The sequence below is a fragment of the Chenopodium quinoa genome, unplaced genomic scaffold (assembly GCF_001683475.1).
Source record: "Chenopodium quinoa cultivar QQ74 unplaced genomic scaffold, ASM168347v1, whole genome shotgun sequence".
In the NCBI taxonomy this organism is placed as follows: Eukaryota; Viridiplantae; Streptophyta; class Magnoliopsida; order Caryophyllales; family Amaranthaceae; genus Chenopodium; species Chenopodium quinoa.
In genome coordinates this window covers 4,224,402-4,246,046 of record NW_018744239.1, presented here as the reverse complement: position 1 = coordinate 4,246,046, position 21,645 = coordinate 4,224,402, and the positions used below count along the sequence as shown (strand labels likewise).

Here is a 21,645-nt window from a genome sequence, read left to right as displayed (position 1 = left end):
TCGAGTGCACCACTTCTCGGCTGAGAATGAGCGACTGATGAGGGAATCCCTCGATTTCCTCGACGAAGTAAGAGACTCAGCCCGAGATAGAATGGTCGCCTATAAGCAGAGAATCAGCAAATTTTATAACCGAAGGGTCCATGCAAGGCCTCTCAAAATCGGAGACCTTGTCCTTCGGAATGCTGCTGTAGTTCAGAAAGGCCGAATCCATGGGAAACTCTCAGCTGCATGGGAAGGACCTTATGAAATTTATGATGAGCTTCAGCCAGGGACATACCGACTTCGGCAGTTGGATGGAACTGAGTTGAAAAATCACTGGAACGCCGATGTACTGAAAAAATACCATGTGTGAACCCTTCGGGGAAGAACTATCTTTGTAAGTACATTTTGAACTAATGAAAGGCCTTGGAGCCGCCATTTATATAAATGTCTACTTTTTATCCTTTCAAAATTTTCTTTGTTCTATCTACTCTTTAAGGGTTTTTTATTCAGCCTCGTCTGAAACCTTCGCCTTCGGGTAACTGGGTTTCAGATTGCTGACAAAACTCGTCTTTTTAAAGAACACCGGTCTTTCAGCTGAAGTCAAACTTCAGTAAGACTTGTTCTCCAAAGACATGAGTCCATGGACAATTCTGGGATATTGCCTTAACTGAGCCTTGTATCCCAGAGAGCCATTATCCGAAACATTGCCTTAAGTTGGCCCTGTGTTTCGGGTATCCATTTTTCAAAGATAGACAGAAAATCAAGGATAACAGCAACAGTTGAAAATTTTTATCAGCCTCGTCTGAAACCTTCGCCTTCGGGTAACTGGGTTTCAGATTGCTGACAAAACTCGTCTTTTTAAAGAACACTGGTCTTTCAGCTGAAGTCAAACTTCAGTAAGACTTGTTCTCCAAAGACATGAGTCCATGGACAATTCTGGGATATTGCCTTAACTGAGCCTTGTATCCCAGAGAGCCATTATCCGAAACATTGCCTTAAGTTGGCCCTGTGTTTCGGATATGCGTCTTTTTAAAGAACACTGGTCTTTCAGCTGAAGTCAAACTTCAGTAAGACTTGTTCTCCAAAGACATTAGTCCATGGACAATTCTGGGATATTGCCTTAACTGAGCCTTGTATCCCAGAAAGCTAATATCCAAAGCATTGCCTTCAGTTGGCCCTGTGTTTCGGATATCCAACTTTCAGATGAAGTCAATCTTCAGTAAGACTTGTATCCCAGAAGCATTGCCTTCAGTTGGCCCTGTGTTTCGGATACCCATTTTGAAGAAGTGAAGAAATTGCTTATTCCGCCGAAGTCATACTTCAATTTCTGGGGGGGCAAGAAGCACTCTCAGTGCAAGTATGTACGGCAGAATTGAAGAAACAGAAACAGTAAAGCATTCAAAAACAAAGCAACTGAAGAAAAGAGCATCAGATTAATAATTCATGCTCAGAAATTGAGCTACAAGTTCAATTAAACTGTATTGGCAGCCGCCCACAAGCGGAAAATAACAGCTGCCGAAATACGTACATAAGCAAAAAAATGATAAACTGCTGTACGACAAGGCAAGCTGAAGCAAAAAACAAGGCAAAAAATTCAGAAAGCGGCAAGTCTAAAGTTAAGCACATGATGAACCGCAAGATTCTGAAGACGACTGCCCGAGTTCCTATGCTTCAGCCTGAGGATCAGACTGATCAGAGTTGAGCCCCATGGTGGCCTCAGCCCCAGCAGCAGAAGAAGCGGGCTTTGCACTCTGCCGAGCCTCCCTTTCCCTCTGTTCAGCTTCCAACTTCATTCTCTCAGCTTCCTCTTCGGCTTCCTCAGCCTTAAGGATTTCAGCTTCGACTGGAGTTGCATACTTCATATGAGGGTCTTCGGGATTCTGGACCCATTCAGCACACTTGGACCAGTCCAGCTTCGGCTCAGCATGAAGGCAGACTCTTCGGCATACTCGGAACTCGTTTCTGAAACCCATCTCATATTCCTTTTGGGTATAGACACGGACTTTGAGTAGAGCCTCAGCATCAGCCAGCTTCTTCTGGGTCTCCTCCAAGTCTTCCTTGGATTTCTTCAGCTCATCAGCGAGCTTGGAGGAGGAACCTTTCAGCTCATTCAGCTCCTGCTGAACTTGGGAAGCCTTTGTCTGAGCTTGGGCCACTTCAACTTTTTGGGTCATCAGTTGATCCTCAGCCTCATGGAGTTTAGCTCTCTGAGCTTCGGCAGCAGCAGCAGCCTCTGAGAGTTGGACATCTTTGGCCTGGAGCAGCTCTTCAGCAGCCATTCGGCTGGCTTCAAGAGCTTCTAGACGTTGCTGCACTTCAGCTTGTGCAGCAGCTCCTTCCTGAATACGGCTCTCAACAGCAGCCTTGAATTTGGAGACGTCCACTCCCATATGCTCCTGGAGGAATTTTTCCCCTTCCATCAGTGGGGGAAAAACTTCCTTCTCCATAGCGTCGCAGAAGGTTTTGAGGGCTTCAGCAGCTCTTTTCTCATACTCCTCACCCTTCTGCTGCTTCTCTTCAGCTGCTGCTTGCTTCAGCTTAGCAAGCTTTAATTCCTCTTCAGCTACCTTCTTGTCGTGCACAGCAGCGTCTACCCTATCTTGTAGGGTATCTATCAGCTCTACAGTGAGAGTCTGATTGTGTACGAACTGAAAACAGGAAGACAAAAAAAAATAATATAATATAATAATAAATAAAAAAAAATAGAGCTGAATTTCAGAGGAAATGAAGGCAAGGAAAATTACCTGCATCATCAGCAGTTGGTTAGACCTGGCTGGGTCAGGAACTGATCTGCTGGATTCGCCCATCCCAGCAGTGGCCTTCAGCGACCAGATCCTTGCCCTATCTACTTCGGACATGCCAGCAAAATCGCCGAAGTAGGCTGCAGCTCCTTCTCGGTTCTGACCCCATATGAGGTCCCAGATGTGGTCTGGGATTGGAATTCGGGGGGCCGAGAAACCCATTTCTCCAGATTGTAGAGTCTGGAAGGAAGGGAAGGATGACGATGGAGCTTGATTAGCTTTGGATGGCTCATCATCATCCTTCTCAGAGGAGTCAATTACTATGACCTCCTCTTCTTCAGGGGTGAGGACGAAAGCCTCAACCTCTCTTGCGATGTCCGCCGTGAAGCCCTCAGCACTGGACATCACGGCATCCTTGTTTTCGTGCTCAGCAGCACTCGCCTTAATTTCTTCTTGGACCGCTCCCTTAGATTCGGGAGTTCTCTGATCCACCTCCATCTCAGGAGGTGGCGGAGGGGTCTTTTGAGGTGATTGGGGTGGTGGCCGGGGAACCCTCGGCGATCCATTGCCTTCCTCGGGTTCCCTTATTGCAACGCCGATGGTCATCGGCCTCCGCTGAAAGTCATGAGGGCCGATGATGGCCATCCTTCGGCGCCTTTTCAGAAGGGGCTGCTCGTCCATATCTGAGTCTGAAGACTCTCTTTGTATTTGGTCTTCGGGACGAACAGGAGCTTTCCCTTCTCTATGCCTGTTACTCTCTTCAGACTGTAACAGACAGGGGGGAGGAAGAATGTGAGTAAAAAAAAAAAAAAAAGAAAGAAAAAAGAAAGACAAAGTTGTCTGAAAACTCACCGAGGTCTTCAGCAAAGCCTCGTCTTCTTCAGCTGCTCTAGCTGCAGCTTCTGCTTCAGCAGCTCTGGAGGACCCTTCTCCTCCTTCGCAAGCTTCGAGAACCCGTGCAACCTCTTCGGCTGTACGGGCAGCTTCAGCTTCTTCGTCCAGCAGCTGAAACCAGGGGTCTCTCTTCTTCCACCAAGGCTTCTGCCTCTGATACAGAGCAACAGCCTCAATTTGGAAGTGGGAAGAGTCTAGATGAACTTCCCTATGCCTCGGCTCAGTGATAGACGGGGCCCGTTAAGTTACAACTCGTTCTCGGTTGACACCAAGACGAGCGTAGTTAATGCCAACGTTGGTCTCGTGCCGCTCTGAAAAAGGAAAGGGGAAAGGTTAGTTCAGATAGGTTGGCACAGCATGAAAAAGCGAAGCGAGAGAAGAAAAAGAGATAGTTAAAAAGCCTCGGCCCCAGCCGAAGAAGCTTACCATCCTTAAACTTTCGGCTGAGGCCAACAGCTGCTAGCATGTTCTCTTGGAAAACGTAATGCGTATCAGGGAGCCAAGTCTCCGGGATATGCTGCATTCGGCCACTGCCCCCCCGGTTCGGCAGCTTGCCGAAGATATGTTGCTGATCAAGGTTCGGATCCACCCCGTTATCTGCGGGGGGACCTAGACTTCCCATTTTGGGATCAGGCTCAGCGAGGTACCGACGAGCGCTGAAGACGCAAGGGTGGCCCGGATCTGTGGGTGCCCTAACCCAAATCCATTGACCTCTCCAGTCCTTGTCTGAAGAGTCGTTTGGCCACATGGTTAGGTATTGGGGCCGGGACTCAATCCGGTACCACCCAGAACCATGGCTTCCGTGCCCACTTTGAATATTTGGCACTAGCCGATGGAGCTTTTTGAAGCAGTGTAGGTTCGGCACATACTTGAAGAACTTGCAGACCCATAAATATGTCATCACCCTTCGGATGCTGGTGGGAGTTAACTGACATAGAGAGATGTTGTAATGGATCAGTAAGTCTCGGACGAATACGTCCAAAGGGAACCTCAGCCCGTACTGAAGCTGTCTTGTGTACACCCCCACATACCCCGGGGGTGGACGATGGATTCTATCGGATGCCGAGGGCATTCGGCACCAATACCCATCAGCTTCAAAAATGCCGTAATGCAACTCAATTTGCTCGGCAAATCGATATTGATCGGCATTCTCCACCCACCATGGGTAGGGGCGGTTCTTTATCATGGCCGAAGCAACTTCGGCATTCTCCCATTCTGAAAACCCGGGGAGGATATCCCAAAGGACAGCGGGAACTTCATCATCCCGTCCAGAAGCGCTCGGCTCCTCCGTTCTCTGAGGAGGAGCCGAGGAAAGGGGAGTCGCCCTAATCCCTTCAGCAGGGTCAGACTCTGGCCTTTGTCCATTCCAGGTCCCAATCCTGTTCCTAGGATCGGGAATCGGCCTTGCTCTTCTTGGAGCACGGGCTCTACCTCTAACTCCTCTTGCCATTGATTATTTCGAAGAAAAAAGTCGAAAGAAAAGGGGAAGGAGTTCGAATTCGAAGAAAAATAAACTGAAATCAAAGGAATTTACCTTAATCTGAAGCGAAAGTTGCCGATTTACGAGTTCGTAGTGGCAAGTCTCAGTTTCTAAGCTTAATGCTCGGGGAATTTGCGAAGTTTTGATGCGGGTTCTTGGTTTCTCTCTCGAGAATTCTGGGTTTGTGTTGGTGAATAAGTGAGGAGAGATGACGCGCCTCTGTTTATATCTCCAGGTATGGGATACGAGGAGTCTGCGTTTTAATTTCTCTTAAATACTCCACTAAGTAACCGTTAAACACATGATTTTGTGATTAAACTGCCCATTATCCGTCCAACTTCCACAATCAACTGCCTTAACCGTTGTTATCTCATTAATTACGGTTTATATTCAAATTTTTGGATTAATTAAATCATTTACTTCCCTCCTTTTCTGAATTAAATCAAACCCGACCCGTCATCCTTCCAAATCGGGTCTGGGGGGCAAGTTGTTTGGGTCCAATTTAGTCCAATTGGGCCTAAGCACTAAATGATCCAATTAAAAGCCCAAGGTCAAGGTTCAACTCTCCAATTGTGCTAAAGTCAAAGGTCAGCCCACAAAGCAAGCCAATTGGGCTAAGGCCCAACCTCTCCATGTATGATGAGGTATAAAAGCCATCATTCTGATGGATTCTGATTGATTCATAGATTCATATGTTCATTCATATATTCTGATATATTCCATAAAGCCTCAAGCAACAAACTCTCTTGCATAGTGTCCTCTTCTTACACATTGTACTGACTTTAGCATCGGAGGGGCCTTCCTCGGCAACACCCCCGAGGCTAGTTTACGTGTGTTTACTGTGCAGGAAACCTTGGGCCCAACATAACTTGGACCGAATCCAGCCTTCTCCATTTCAGCGGACCTTCGGCAAGGTCCCATTGTTTTCACCCGAAACAACCGAATCCAGCCTTCTCCATTTCAGCGGACCTTCGGCAAGGTCCCATTGTTTTCACCCGAAACATAAACAAATATACCCGATTCTCCATTTCTATTGTTTCTAATCTCCCTTTTGGATTCCACATTCTATGAACCTTTTGTGATATGTACTCTGCCCTAATTTTCAATCCTAAGCACTTCCCCTTTAAAGTGAGCTCCCATGGTTTTCTGAGCTGTTGAATCTTTTCTTTGGGAAACTTAACATCAAGAGCTTGATTCGGACTGTTGTCATCTTCATCTTCCTAGTCCAAAGAGTTAACCACAATTTTCCTTGCTTCCGTGAACCATTGCGAAGACTTAGTCACAGCTTCCCTGAAGGATACCTTGGCTTGTACCTTCTTAATGGCATTGCTGTCGCCTTGTTGTTTCTCCAAGCTGCACTATTGTATGTTGTTGCCCATCGGACTTTCAACCTCCATTTCCATAGGCTGAATATGACTATCCAGCCCTTCCGATCCTCCATTTGCTGCTCTGTTGTAGCAACAACTCTTTGTTGTACATCCTTCGTATCATTCAACCTTCTAACTGACCTTAACATAAGGTTTTGCTCTTGCGAAGAAGTAATCTCCATTGAAGATATCATGTTCGCAAGGGGAGAAGAAAATGACTAAAGAAAAACTATGAAATTTTGAAAGCAAAATTTAATTTAAGCACCTTGCAAAGAGCTGCAAGGCCGACTAATCTAACCCTCTCTCCACTAGGAGAAAGCTCCCGGAGCTCAAATCACCAAGGTGATCAAGTTAGTCCCCGATGGCTTAAGCTTCTAGAGAGAGAAAGTTATATACTTTGCATATACTAAAAAAATAAAATAAATTGAAGGTCACTTAAGGTGAAATATGAAATATCCCAAATATCAATTAAAACCTTGTTCACTTTACCTTATTTTTGCTGAACTGACTGAAATTAATTTTATCGAACTAAAATTATTTTTGCCGTTCTTAAATTATTTTTGCTGAATTTAAATTATTTTTGCTGAATTTAAATTATTTTAACTAAAATGAAATTATTTTAACTGAAATGAAATAAATTTTACCAAACTGCTATATTTATTGATTTTTATAAAAGTGTAATTATTTTTAATAAACAAGGCGTACAGAACATTATTTTTTTAAGGCTTAATAAATTAAAAAAAAAAAAAAAAAAACAAAAAAAAAATAAAACACGGTTGTAATGTTGGTCTCTTACGTAGTAAATAAAATTCCTTAAAACCCCCATTTTCAATTTTAGGCGTGCTTCCTTCTCCCACTCTCCTCAACTTGTCGAACAAACACCTAGCCGTTCAGCCATGAGTGTGAGCAACTGCGCAGTAGAGAGAGCTTTCATAGGAGCAGGCTGCAACAGAATCGTCAACAATGTTTCTTGGGGTGCCTCTAATCTTGTTGCTTTTGGTGCCAATAATGCCGTTGCCATTTTCTGCCCTCAGGTTACATTCATATAATTCTTTCTAGTTTCTTATTTGCAACATCATGTAATTTGCAAATTTTGATTCCAATTTTTCTGGGTGTGTTGCAGAAAGCCCTGATTTTGACTACACTTCCTGGTCACAAAGCTGCTGTTAACTGCACTTATTGGTTACCCACTTCAAAGTTTGCTTTTAGAGGTTTTTTTTTTGTGCTTTATCTTTTGTTTTTCTCATTTGGGTTGTTTGAATTTAATCAATACTTTGAATTCTGAATTCAATTTCTGTTTTATGGGATTGTTTTATAGAGATGGTTTGTATTCAAATGGGTTTTTCCCCTGGTGTTGAAATGATGGATGGCGGCGATGCCATGGCCGGGTTTATATTGCATTACCATTGTCTAATGTTTAGTATTGATAATCAGGGACCTGAAAATTCATTGTATAATTGTGCCACTTTTGTGAAAACCCTATTAAATTAAAATTTTAGTATAAAATTGCCACATTATCCTTTGAAATCGATGTTTTACTTTTGTTTCCAGAGTGTGCACCATTCGTTATCGTTACAAGGGAAGGTATGCTTAGGGAACTTATTCATGGTGTTATACCGTTTTATGAAGTATGATCACTTTTCCGAACAAATTAAATAGTACATGTGACTATTGTCTACAAACATGAGGAGTACTTTTAGTTTCATACCGGCCTGAAGTTCCTGGATCTCCTAAACTAGATAGAATTCAATTCATATGAACTTTTTCAGTGCCGTTTACATAAAGAAGACAAAAGAGTAATTTGAGTGACCTTTATTTTTTTACTCCGTATGTTGTTAAGCCTGGAAGCTCTTGATCAAGGATCTTAGCTATAGCTATTAGCTAGCGGGTATATTGTTATTCTTATATGTTTGTCTATCAATGTTCTGTGTTGCAGGAAGTCCTGGTTATGTCCATATCTACTGTCTACACAGACTGGGATTTGAGTTTTGACCAAATTGTCTGAAGTACATTTAAGAATATATTCATGTACTTTATTCGTGCTAAAAATTTTGGATCGTTAATAGTTACAATGAAAACTACTGCCACATGGAAAGGTTATATGAAAATTATTTTCCCAACTAATTTGCCAACAATTAGTGTGTAGCAACTGATGTCTAAACGGCGACACCTGCTCCTTTTTTAAATACATATAAATGTTAAGTCAAGTAATCGAGTATCTGATTCCCTCTTGGTTGTGAGCTTATCCATATGCTTGTAATGACACAATCACAGTTCTCTTCTGAATCTTAGCCTTCCGGACTTCTGTTGCCTCTCCCTCTCCTTTCTTCTCCCAAATCACGGTATGTATGAGTTGCACGTGATTATCACTTCAGTTGTAGAATAATGTTTTCTACTAGAATAAGAATTTTCCAGTAGTTGTTGTAACAGATTTGATACTAAGGACAATGTATCAACTCTAGTATGTTAGTAAATGTGGTTTGATTCGAGGATGGCCTAAAATAAAAAATGAGTGACCTGTTTTTGAATGGAAGGACCATATTTTCTCTACCAGTATTAAAATTCAAAGCTCTCAGCTGCTGATTCATCATTATTTTCTGTCTGAAACAGCTCAACAACTAGGGAAGCATTATTTGCTCTCTGGAGATGCTGACGGTACCATTATTTTGTGGGAATTTTCTCTCACAGATAAAAAGGTATTCCATATTGCTTTATTGACAAAGTAGCTGTACTTTATTGTTGGCTAGGTCAGAATCTTAGCTCTTTAGGGCTTGGGATTTGAAGTTACATTTAATGTCTGACTGATTTCCTTGACATTGCTTGTACTGTTGTACATATTGTTTATGGCCACAGCAATTCCAATGATCTTATAATTTTTTCGATGTTTTCTGATATCAAATACAATTTCATGTTTTATTCAAGTCCTTTGACCTATCTCTCTCCCCCCCCCCCCCCCCAAAAAAAAAAAAAAAAAAAAAGCATCTCTGTCCATGTGTGTAAATATTTCTCAAACAACTTGCCATAAATTTATTGTTTTCCCTGACTTTATTTCCTTCAGGTTTCAAAGTATTATTTCAAACCCAATTAATAGTGCTAGGATCAATATGATATGTTAATCATTGTAGGGAAGTTTAATAGCTGAAGTCATTTCTTCATGTATTCTGAATTTTAGTTCTATGTTTGTTTGGAAAAAGAAAACCCAAAGGGTCTTGGCAATGTAATACTTGTTTTATAATTTTTCAGAATTTTTTTTTATCATTCTGGAACTTGTGTGCTTCTTGTACCCTTAATATGGTCTAACCTGATTAGCTCAAGAAATTATTGTGTTGGCATAAATTTGCTTAGTTGCTCTATATGTGTGTACTTCTTCAGCAACTAAGTGTAGGATTCTTTAATCTGTGACTGCAGTGGAGACAAGTATTGACTGTACCGCAACCTCATAAGAAAGGTGTCACATGCATCTCTGGAATAATGTTTTCTTCAACAGAAGCAATTTTTGCTTCAACTTCTTCTGATGGTACAGTGAACATCTGGGAAATCATTCTTCCAGTAACTGCCCAAGGTTGGTGATATTTTTAACTACTTAACTGTCTTGTACATTTTTTTCCATTGAGACCATGCAAAACTTCTTTGATGTTGGTAGTAATATTTACCTTACTTCTGTCTGGTCCTTTTAGCAAGCTCAGAGGACTACTCTACCCTGCATATATACCCTTCAAAATTTTCTGATTTTGCTCTAGCAACAATAACCTCATAATGTAATGCATGACTAACATGCTTTTCTTCCCAATTCTCACATAAACTAATCTTAAGATGCACTATAATAGAGGAGAGGATGCTGAAATCCATAAGACGCTTCTTAAATCCTAATTCTAAAGAATCTATTAAAAGATGTGGAGCATCTGTATAAGATAACAAAAGATGATGGTTGCCTCTCGTACAACTCTGGATAGTGGATACACAACGTCACAACATACAAATATCATATCACTTATTAGGGGGTCAATTTTGATGGCTATCTTAAATATACGCTACCCAAATGCATTATCCTGGCAAAAGCCTTACCTCCCTTTGGAATATTAGAATTTTATATAATAGAGGCTATAAAAAAAGCAGGATCTTATCATCTTTCTTTTAGTTTTTTCTTGAATGGGAAAGATTGTCGATTATTGAATAATATATGATATATACAACAATTAATAAAATTGATTGAATACGCTGCTATAATAATGTACTTAATATTATATAAGCTATGTGCTAAACCAATTTACCCTATTCCACTCTCTGGCTGTTTTTTTAGTCAGCTTTTGAGATTAGTAGCACTGCATCTTGTTAAAAGCTCTTGAATAAGATCCATAGATTTGGTTTTTGAAGTGCTGTGTTACAATGCAGCAAAATGTTATTCCCTTCTATGATCAATTGACCAGAACTGTCTAATTATTCTTCTAAAGAAGAGACTAAACAGTTTTTAATTGATAGAAATAAGGCATTGCTCTTAATTAGACTACATAGTTGGATCTAATCTTGACGAGTTATAAAAATGTTAAAAGCAGCCTTATGTCAAACAATGAAGTAAGGATGGGTGGATATAATTGTATTTTTAGATGAATTTGATGGTTACTAGTTGAGTTTGGGCTTGATTATAGGAAGAATAGTAAGAGAGTGATAAAAGCTCTACTGTCCTTTGAAGTAATTTTTTTCATCTTCCAATTTACCAACTTGACAAACATCTGATCCATTTTACTTTTGATATGAGAAAAGTTTACAGCAAGAGGATAATGTATCTTATAAGAATAGCCAAAACACAATTTGCAAATTAATCCAATTCCTTTGAATCTTCCCAATTGAAAAATCCTTGAAAACTCCTGCCATTGCCCGTATAGATGCTAATAAATCCCATCATAAATAAAAACGTTATGAGAGCTTCAGTAAATATGAGGCCTCTTCGTTCCTACCATATACTCTACAAGATTTCCATCACTGCAATGTTCTACAACTTCTTCTCCTCCTTAGGCTTCTGAAACCCCATGTTCTGAATTCGCAACCATATTATACTATTCAATGGATAATACCAAGACTCATCATATCAGTGAAAAATTCTTTCTTTCTCTTCCACAGATAAGAAGCCACCTTACACTGAAGGAAACGAGAAGAGTTTATACATGAGTAACTAAATTGTAAAGAAATATATTTTTAAGGGAAGTATGGAATCCTATGCCTCAGGATTTTTTTTTTTTTTTGGAAACTTAAATAGAGAGTTGGTGGTCATTTTCTAGTAAATTCATGCTTCATTATTCTCCTTGAGCTTGCGTCGTCTCCTAGCAAAACTTGATTTTTGCCTAATTTATTTATGATATAAGCCATTGAAATTGGTAACTTATGCTATGCTCTCTTAATTTACCTTTTTTCTCCTCTCTTTGAAATTCTGTTTTAGTTAATTCTATTTATCTGTTAGTATATGTATTGAATTTTTGGTTATCTATTATCCTGTCTCTCTTTCCACTCTCTCTGACCCCCCCATCTTGGGCACTTAAAAAGAGCTGTATGTGTTATATTCAAAGGATGGTTTTTGTTCCTTCATAAAGGGGGAATAAATACTTTTTACATGATTTAGAGTTCTCAGTTTATAAATTTTATTGCAACTGAAATCCTCAATTTGCTGGAATTAAGGGCTGTTTCAAATATTGTTGTCAATCTAGTGAAATCTTGTGGTTTCTAAAGTTCCTTAAGGTCCTATTTAGAAACTATCATTTCAGTTCAAATGATGGAGTTGTTCAAAATAGCTTGTTTGGGAATTATTAGAATTTGCATTTGAATTTGCCTCAAACCCTAAGCTTTGAATGTTTAAGTTCAGTTTACCGAATTTCAAATCCAATATCAATTGATGGCATTTGAAATCCTTTGAACCATTCTCTCTTCCCTTTTTTGTTGTTCCCCAATTATAAAGCCTAACTTTTAACCATGGGCTGACTTACTCTCTCCTATCCACCTTCTGGATGGCCTCTACCATTGTCTTGTCAACAACCTTTGTAGATGCCGCCGTCATGTCAACCACCTTTATGCCGCCACTTTCACCTTTGTGAGAAACGAAACACCTCCGTAACTATCTCCTCCGTTGCTGCAGATCCACCACCATCGACTTCATCGTACTGCTGCAAGACTAGACATTCATTTCGTCGATGGCAATGTATGAATTTTGGTCTTGAAATTTATATTTGAATAATTATCGAAATATACAAAGGGAGAAATAAAAACATGCAGAATTTGGTTGATTTGAGCCAATTTCTGACCTATTTGGGTCAACAATTTGGGGATTTTGGAAGAACAATTGAGGAGGGGAGAGATAGAGAGGGGGAAGCAATGTTAGAGAAGACAGAGGAAAAGAGAGAGTGGTCTGGAGAAGTGAAGGTGCATGACAATCAAATTTGAAATGATTAATTTGAAATTATAAGTTTTCCCAAACAAAGAATTTGGCATTGAATATCTGTATTTGAAATTACAGACTTAAAAATCCAGATTTGAAATCAAATGGTTATATCCAAACACTACCTAAAAATATTTCTAAATATGTGATTTATGAATTTTAATCGCTTAAGTTGTCCATTTACATATACCTGACATTAAGCTCTAATTGGGGGGGGGGGGGGGGGGGGGAGGGGATAAAAACTCAGGACGTGTAGTTGTATACTCCTTATCCTACCTGACCCATGTCTATCTTTCTATTTGAGAATCCTTGGGGTTTCGTCTCCCAAAATTTTCATTTGCTCTACAGATTATTATGTTTTCATTTGTTTTTTGACATCCTGTGGGAGGTTGTCAAGAAGACCCAAATCCAATTCCATCCTAATGTGTGCATGGTATCTGTAGTGTTTGCTTATAATACTGCTGCTTCATCTGGCTGTTTGTGCTTTATAATTAATACTTCTGTCGTCTTCCTTTAAGTGCTATTGAGAAATCGTAAGTTAAACTTTTGATCATAGTTGCCTGTATTTCCTTTGGATTGTGTTCGATCCATTCTCTTTATAGTGCAGGTGTCTTGTTTGCATGCAACCTGAAGTGATTGGTGTTGTTGTTCTGATTATTTTCAGGTGACTGTTTGGTCTCATTGATCTGATTATTTTCAGGGGACTGCAAATTGTCGCATCTTGAATCTCTTTTTATTGGTTCAAAAACAATGGTTACGCTTGCATTAGCGGAATTACCTGATAATACAGGACATGTTGTCCTTGCCATGGGAGGTTTGGATAATAAAATTCATCTGTATTGTGGAGAGAGGACAGGAAAGGTATGGATTTGTATGGACGAGTTTTCTTCGCTTTCTTTCTTTTTCTCTTTATTCTTTGAACTTTTTTCGAGGCAAGTCTTGTTGTTCATCTGGACTTCATTTTTCTTAGTTTGCTTATAATTGGTTGATTTCAGTTTGTTCGTGCTTGTGAACTGAAAGGACATTCAGATTGGATTAGAAGTTTGGATTTCTCCTTGCCTATAGAGAAAAATGGGGCAGGAGAGACTTTATTACTTGTGAGCTCATCACAGGATAAATCTATACGCATATGGAAAATGGTCATACGCGAAACCTCAGATAACCCTGAAAGGAAAGGTGTTATAGGCTTAGCGTCATACATTGAGGGTCCTCTTTTTGGTTATGGCTTAGCCACCTATCAGATATCACTGGAGTCCCTCCTTATTGGACATGAAGACTGGGTTTATTCCGTTCAGTGGCAGCCACCTATTACATCCTCAGAAAGAAGAGGATACCTACAACCCCAAAGTATATTATCTGCATCTATGGACAAGACAATGATGATCTGGAAACCTGAGAGCACTTCTGGCATCTGGATGAATGTTGTTACTGTTGGAGAGCTTAGCCACTGTGCTTTGGGATTTTATGGTGGGCACTGGGATCCAAATGGGGATGCCATTTTGGCACATGGATATGGTGGGTCTTTCCATCTCTGGAAAAATGTTGGTATTGATTCTGAGAATTGGCAGCCACAGAAGGTCCCTTCTGGACATTTTGCAGCTGTATCAGACATTGTATGGGCTAGATCTGGTAAATTCTTGTTGTCAGTAAGTCATGACCAGGTATGTTCTTTCTCCCAACAGAATCCTGTTTTTGTTTAGGTAATCTAGGATTCTTAGTTCCACTACGTCCAATGTTCCAAACCACGTCCTATGATAGGCCACTGTAAAGCTAATCTAGACATGGAGTATTATGAGAAATCTATATACCCTGTAATGCTTCTCATGTTTCTGGTGAAGGCATTGTACGGTTTATTTAATAACAGTTTGAACCAATGAGATAAATTCAAGAGAAGAATCTGCTTATATGAATATTGTTCTGGGGTAAGATAGGTGGGTGTACAATGAGAATTGAGAAATGAGGGTGGCACATTATAGGATATTGGATGACATTTATGATTGACCTTTATGCTGGTTTGATCTTCAAAGAGACATTGGATGACTTGCCATGTTATTCTATATAGTATATACCTGCATTATCTTAAATTTGTTTTTGATAAAAGGTTAATTGAGTAGAGTTATAGTGTCATAAATTTTACTGAAGAATCATTGCGTGTGGATTCCCACAAATGGTCACTAAGATGGTCACTAAGTCATTCCTATCCATCACTATATGATTGGTTGTAGCATTTTCTGTTGAATTGGATATCTTGGGTCCAATGTATCCGAAAAAAAATTTCTGCTTCAAATAATACAATGTTTCTGTAAATCAATGTTGATCTGTTGACAAACACAAATCAGTTTCATCAACATTTCTGAAATTTCATTGTGCATATATCTTCCATGTGTTGGCGGTGATGAGTCAGAAGGGAGTGACAATCTGCTGTTATTTTGCCGTGAGGCAAGGTCAGAAGAGAGCTCCTTCTCTCAACATCCCCTAAGTATATCTCTGTGTTGGCTCCCTATACTCACTGCCCAACTGCCTTAACACTGTTTCGCCATTTTTTCCCTAGAAGAAAAAGGGATTCTGTGTAGGGTTGTGATGAGTGAACCCCAAGTTTAGGAAAGAGGTGAGAGAGAAATTTGAGGCCATTCCTGCTCTAAATGAAAAAACTCAGTCCCTGATCTGAGTTTAAAATGTTAAATTGAAAGAATGCAGTAATATTAAAAACTCCAATCCTATAGGAGAGAAATATTTGGCCATTTGAGCTCTGAAAATTTCTGACCATAGTCTGAATTTGTCGTGCCTAATTACTTTTAAAAAAACAATACTGTAACAGAAAGCTTTAATGTAGTAAAAGTCAAAGTAATACCCAATTAACATCAGAAGTAAAAACAAAAAAAAAATTAATATAGCCTTGACATTTAAATAAAAATTGGGGAAAAAATTCCAGTGATTCTGATCTATCATTTTTAACACAATTATCTTCATGATCCACTCAAAGTGAATTGAATGAAAGCTGTAAATGCTTCCTATTCCTTAGTCTTGACCATTGGTTAATATGGTTATAATAGTTCTGGTCGTTTCATTGCAGCCCCACTATTGAAATTAGAGAGAGTGAGTAGGGATGGAGGCATAATTGATTTGTGAAAGGGAGGGGGAAATAGAGAGTAGTGCTTTGCCTGGAATTTCTCAGATATGATTGGAGGAAACTATTGGGATCAGAGAATGTATGTTGAAGTTGCTACTATTGACTAAATCTCCATTAATGATTTATGTAGCAGTTTGATAAGTCATTTGATCATGTTAATTTAATACTTCAAACTCTTCCCACCGGCTACCGTTCACTTTAGTTTCTCTTCTCGACTTCTCATTGATCTCTTAATTTTACACGCATGTGCAATTCAGCTCATTTCAGCTTAATTATTTCCGTTCTGTTGCTCTTGTTGAATTGTCATGCTACTCTTTTTTTTTTTTTTTTTTTTTTTTTTTTTTTTTTTTTTTGGGGGGGGGGGGGGGTTAAGAGTACTTCTACAGTTCTTATCTCCTCATATTGATTGGTCCCACCTTAGATTAATGTTTTTGTCTTCTTAGATGCAGACATTGAATTTAAAATCCAGTTGTGAAGTTCAATGCTTTTCTGAACAGTTGGTGTGTAGTGTGATTTTTTTTTGGTTGCTTTGACCTCCTTTAAGATAGATTTTGTTTTGAACTTGAATTTTGCAGACAACTCGAATCTTTGCTCCGTGGTTGAGCCATACAGGAGATAGGTGCTCTTGGCATGAAATTGCACGTCCACAAGTTCATGGTCATGATATTAATTGTGTGACGGCCATACAAGGGAAGGGAAACCACCGCTTTGTCAGTGGAGCTGATGAGAAAGTGGCCAGAGTGTTTGAAGCCCCTTTATCCTTTCTGAAGACATTGAATTGTGCTGTTTCACAGGAATCTGATGTCCCGGAAGACATTCAGCTGGATGTTCAAATTTTAGGGGCAAATATGTCTGCTCTTGGATTATCGCAGAAACCTATATATGTTCATGGTGATTCCTCACTCTTTTTTTGTATGGAAGTTCTGTTTCTGTAATCATGTTGCATTTTAGACATGGGCATGTCTAGACAATAGGAAAAAAAAGGTTCATGATGTGAAGAGCAAATAGTCACAGTTTAAGTTTGATTTGTGCAGCTGCGCAGGAGAGTACAGAGAGACCTGACAATGAGGTGGCTGACACACTTGAAACTGTTCCTGAAGCAGTACCAGTTACATTAACTGAACCACCTATTGAAGAGCAACTGGCATGGCATACATTGTGGCCAGAGACACACAAGCTTTATGGTCACGGAAATGAGCTGTTTTCTCTATGTTGTGACCATGAGGGAAAGCTTGTTGCTTCCTCTTGCAAGGTATGGAACTTCGTCTATTATTATGATTCTCAGGGCATGTAATGTGCTAGACATGTGTTGTTTTACATCATTGATACTTTTATTAATTTTGTTAGTAATTTCATATACGCTGGATAATTAGAAGTATGCAACATATCATTTTTTTTTTCTGTTTACCTGTTAATGATCACAGTATAACACCTAAGTATATAGTGTTAGCTATGGTACCATTCTGCCAGATATGCCTCCAGCATCATTACTGTATGACAAATCTGAGTGCAAGTTATATAGAAGTCACAAATACTCTCTTTTTTGTGTGCTTTATTTTTTTTTATTTTTTTTGTTTTTTTAGGGGGGGGGGGTGTGTTGAGGGTGAAGCACTCCATCCTTCAGAAGTCCAGCCAATCTTGTTCAGCTCTGTACTCATCTTCTTGAATTTTCTCTACGGGTCTTGGAAATTGATATGAAATGATGAGCTCAACACTATTAGTTATTTTGGGTCATTATGGAAATGACCCCTGCTCAGTATTTGCACCACAACTTGCCAAGTTTCGATGTCTTTCTTTTTTGGCTATGGCTTGTAGGAATGTTAATGATCTGTTGATTGAAGAAGAGTTGAGTGTTGAAATGATGAGACTTGGATTTAAGCTGTAATTTAGCTATGAGCCTGATTCAACGACTATATTAGTTTCTGGGCCCTTGCTGGCCAATCTCTATTCCCTAGGATCAGTTGAATCCTTCCCTTCTCGCATACTTCTGTGGGTCTTGCTGAAATAGATTGTTTGCAAGAAAGTGTTTTGTACCATGATTTTGCTTGATGGTTGATTTTTCAGCAATTTATCATACTTTTGTTTGTTTCTAAATCTAGATTTGATCCAATATGACACACAACAGTATAGATATGATTTTTGGTGCGTCATGACTCTTCTCTTACAGCCATGCCATGCTAACATGTCATAAATTATGACCCTTATAATTATAGAAAATTGGAAATTGAATTTATAGTGGTTGATCCCTACGGCAGATTTCATGTCAGAACAGAACCCTTGAACCACTATTTACCTTGAAACCCCAAGGACTTGACACAGGCCACCCACTTAAAATGGATTTTCATATGCCTAGGCAACGAGTAGAAGAGATCATCCTGCTCTTCAAATCCTTCAATCCTACTGTCCTTGGTTCTTGGCACCTTATATGACTTGGGATGTCCTCCCACAAAGCATCATAATCATTCACAAACCACTAGATTCACCTTGCTTTTAGAGCTTCATTCATCGATTAAAAAAGGAATGCTAAGACCTCCATCATGCCTGGGTCGACAAAAATCTTCCCTCATATGAGGAATCTTTATCAGAATCATTTATTGCTCATGGGAACTTTCTTCAATTTTTCTAGCTTTGAAGCCCCACGGGCTAGGATAGTGAACATAACAGTGTAAATTGGCAAGCAGGAAATGGTGCTATAACCCCTCTCAACAATGGATTTGGTTTCTGTGCTGCTAGACTTGCTTGGAATCTCTTGATAATAGGATCCCAAACAGAAATGCACGAGAAAGGACCAGCAAGAGGGAGGCCCAATGGGTTGAAGAATAAAACTCCATCTCTTAAACATTAAAATCAGCATATTCTTTATTTTTTTTTATTTGGGAACCTCACCAAGTGGAATTAGCACATTCTTCTGAAGGCTGACCCATAAGCCTGACATCCAAAAAGCACAAGAGCACATATCAGATTACCAAAACACCAAATTAGTTAATTCCTCTCTTGATGAGCACATACCAGATAACCCAAATTATTTAATACCTCTCTTGATGTCTCATTCCTTAGTCGTGCTGTTAATAAGCTTTCTGTATTGCTTTCATTTGCATTATTAGTAGAGTCAAAGGGAAAACAACCTGTTTCTTACATCTAACTATGTGTTCCACATTTTTTTTTTCTTCCTATTACCCTTTAATTTTCAGTGTTATGTTGAGACTGCTAATAATATATTGTGTGCTGAAGTCTTGATGTGGTATTGATTTTCAGGCCCAGACAACTTCAGTGGCAGAAATATGGCTATGGCAGGTTGGATCATGGAAAGCAGTTGGTCGGTTACAGTCTCATAGCTTGACTGTGACACAGATGGAATTCTCGCATGATGACAGTTTACTTCTGTCTGTCTCTAGGGATCGTCAGTTCTCCGTCTTTTCGATTGAAAGAAAAGGTACTTAGCCTAAATAAATTGTAGGTATTGTGATTGCTGACTAGTCAAATTTATACTCTCTTCTGTCTTATCACTCTAAAATAAGTGTGTTAAAAATCATGTACCATTTCTTCAAAAAAAAAAAAAAAAAATCTATGTACCATAGTAGCTACTGCATTGGTATTCAAATCTCACAACTAATTTTGCATTGATATTTTAGACTAAAAAGTAGCGTGTTAATTATTTCAAGTGGTATTATGGAATAAGAAAGCTTAGTCAAGTAAATAGGTGATAGTATGGTACGGGGCCATGAAGGGAGTATATACTTTGCCATTTTATGGACTTTTGTATCTAAGACGCATGCTGTTGTCATGCTATCTTTCTGGGAAAGGTATGGAACCCTAAAGAGATTATTGAATGCCCTCTTCTCAATATTTGGAGAAGGGTTAAAAACTTGCCTACATGCTAAAACTATCTTGAACCTTTTCCATCACAGTGAAGCTGCGAAAAAATGCCATTGGTTTGCTTCTGGCACTGATGTTGCTGTCCTGGTACCTCAAATATTTTGAGAAAGTTGGTTTTCTGATTACATAGTCTTTCAAAACTAAATAGAAAACTAGTGAAGACACAAAATTTAATTTTACTCTCCTTGGATGAGTTCTCTGCTTGATGATCCTTGAATCTTTTTAGTTAAAATTCAATTTCCATTGTTGTATGATGTACAGGTGTGGACGAAATCAGTTATGAACTTTTATCAAGGCAAGAGGCTCACAAAAGGATTATATGGGCATGCTCTTGGAATCCTTTTGGCCATGAATTTGCAACTGGTTCAAGAGATAAGATTGTGAAGTTATGGTCAGTGGTGAACAAAAGTTCTGTCAAACACATATCAACTTTGCCACCATTCCCATGTAGTGTTACTGCCTTATCTTGGCTCGGTATTGATCGTCAAAATAATCATGGTCTACTAGCAGTTGGATTGGAAAACGGATCCATAGAACTATGGGGTCTTTCTGCTAAACTAGAAGATGGATGTATGTCAACTGTAGGATTTACAGTTAATGTTGTTGCCAAGTTTGATCCGTTCATGTGCCATGCATCAACTGTGCAGCGTTTAGCATGGAGAAACTCTGAGAAAGTAGAAGACTGCCAAAACAGCCAGCTTGCTTCTTGTGGGGCTGATAATTGTGTACGTGTTTTCGAAGTAAATGTTAGTCATTGCTAGAATTTGACTACATGCTGAGGCTTCAAATTTTTGCGGTAGTTCATTCTGCTTATTGTTTAAGTACTTAGTTGTGCCCCTTGACTTGCACCCCTTTTCGGGCAGTAGGTAGGTTAAGTGGTGAAATAGTGTTGATGGAATCTACAGATGATATTTCGCGGCACATCAATAGCTCCGATTGTGATTTATAAAGTGATCCTTGTTGACAATGACATTCATTCTTGAAAGAAGGTATACCTATTGCTAGGGAAGCTCTTGCATGCATCAGGTGCAGAAACACTATATAAATAGATTAGTTTGAAGAGAGAGAGAGAAGTCAGCAAAGAGAGGGGAAAGAATCACAATCTACATGCAATCTTCATCTTAATCTTATCTTTGATTAGTAATGCAAAACACTTCTGAATCTATTGCATTTGCGAAAAAAAATAAATAAAATCAAACTCCAATTAGAAGCGATGTGGAGAAATTGACATGTTTTCTACCTATTGATCTCAATGATAACTTGATATAAGACCTAAACAGTGATATTGACAACAAAATGTTGAAACAAGACCCAAATTTGATAAAGTATCTATCTTTTCGCATAATTTTGCAAAAAAATTAGTGATTAGCTAATTAGATTTCAATTTCTTGACTCCAATGACTACATAGTCAATTAGAAGAACAAATTTTGTTTTCTCTGGTCCTCCAAATTCATCCACTATTGAAGTTAATTTCATGTGTATGTTATCATAGACATATAGTATATCAATTTTGAACAAACGACTACACTTTGTTTGAAATTGAAGTGCAAAAAAAAAAAAAAAAAAAAAAGGAAAAAAAAGGAAAATTAATAAAGCTTATCTAGTGTTTTGACTAGGGCCTATAAAACCTCATAATCGACCTTTATTCTTGAATCTTGCATAATCACAAAATTCACAATGAATTAAAAAACAACCCATTAATATCATTAAGCATTTACTTTGATAGCAATTGAAATCAAGGAGATTTTTT

General features: G+C 39.1%; 1 protein-coding gene across 1 annotated transcript in view; it reads left to right on the top strand.

The window, feature by feature from the left end:
• The window catches only part of LOC110694219 (elongator complex protein 2-like), a 29,580-nt gene extending 8,450 nt beyond the window's left edge, over positions 1 to 21,130 (top strand). The window contains exons 2-11 of the mRNA XM_021871403.1: positions 7,303 to 7,498; positions 7,588 to 7,675; positions 9,075 to 9,160; positions 9,873 to 10,026; positions 13,589 to 13,749; positions 13,884 to 14,549; positions 16,594 to 16,909; positions 17,053 to 17,270; positions 19,274 to 19,451; positions 20,156 to 21,130. Of these exons, the coding sequence (XP_021727095.1) occupies positions 7,303 to 7,498; positions 7,588 to 7,675; positions 9,075 to 9,160; positions 9,873 to 10,026; positions 13,589 to 13,749; positions 13,884 to 14,549; positions 16,594 to 16,909; positions 17,053 to 17,270; positions 19,274 to 19,451; positions 20,156 to 20,655 (2,563 nt within the window). The 3' untranslated portion in view covers positions 20,656 to 21,130. The remainder of the gene's footprint in view (positions 1 to 7,302; positions 7,499 to 7,587; positions 7,676 to 9,074; positions 9,161 to 9,872; positions 10,027 to 13,588; positions 13,750 to 13,883; positions 14,550 to 16,593; positions 16,910 to 17,052; positions 17,271 to 19,273; positions 19,452 to 20,155) is intronic.
• Positions 21,131 to 21,645: the final 515 nt, after the last annotated feature.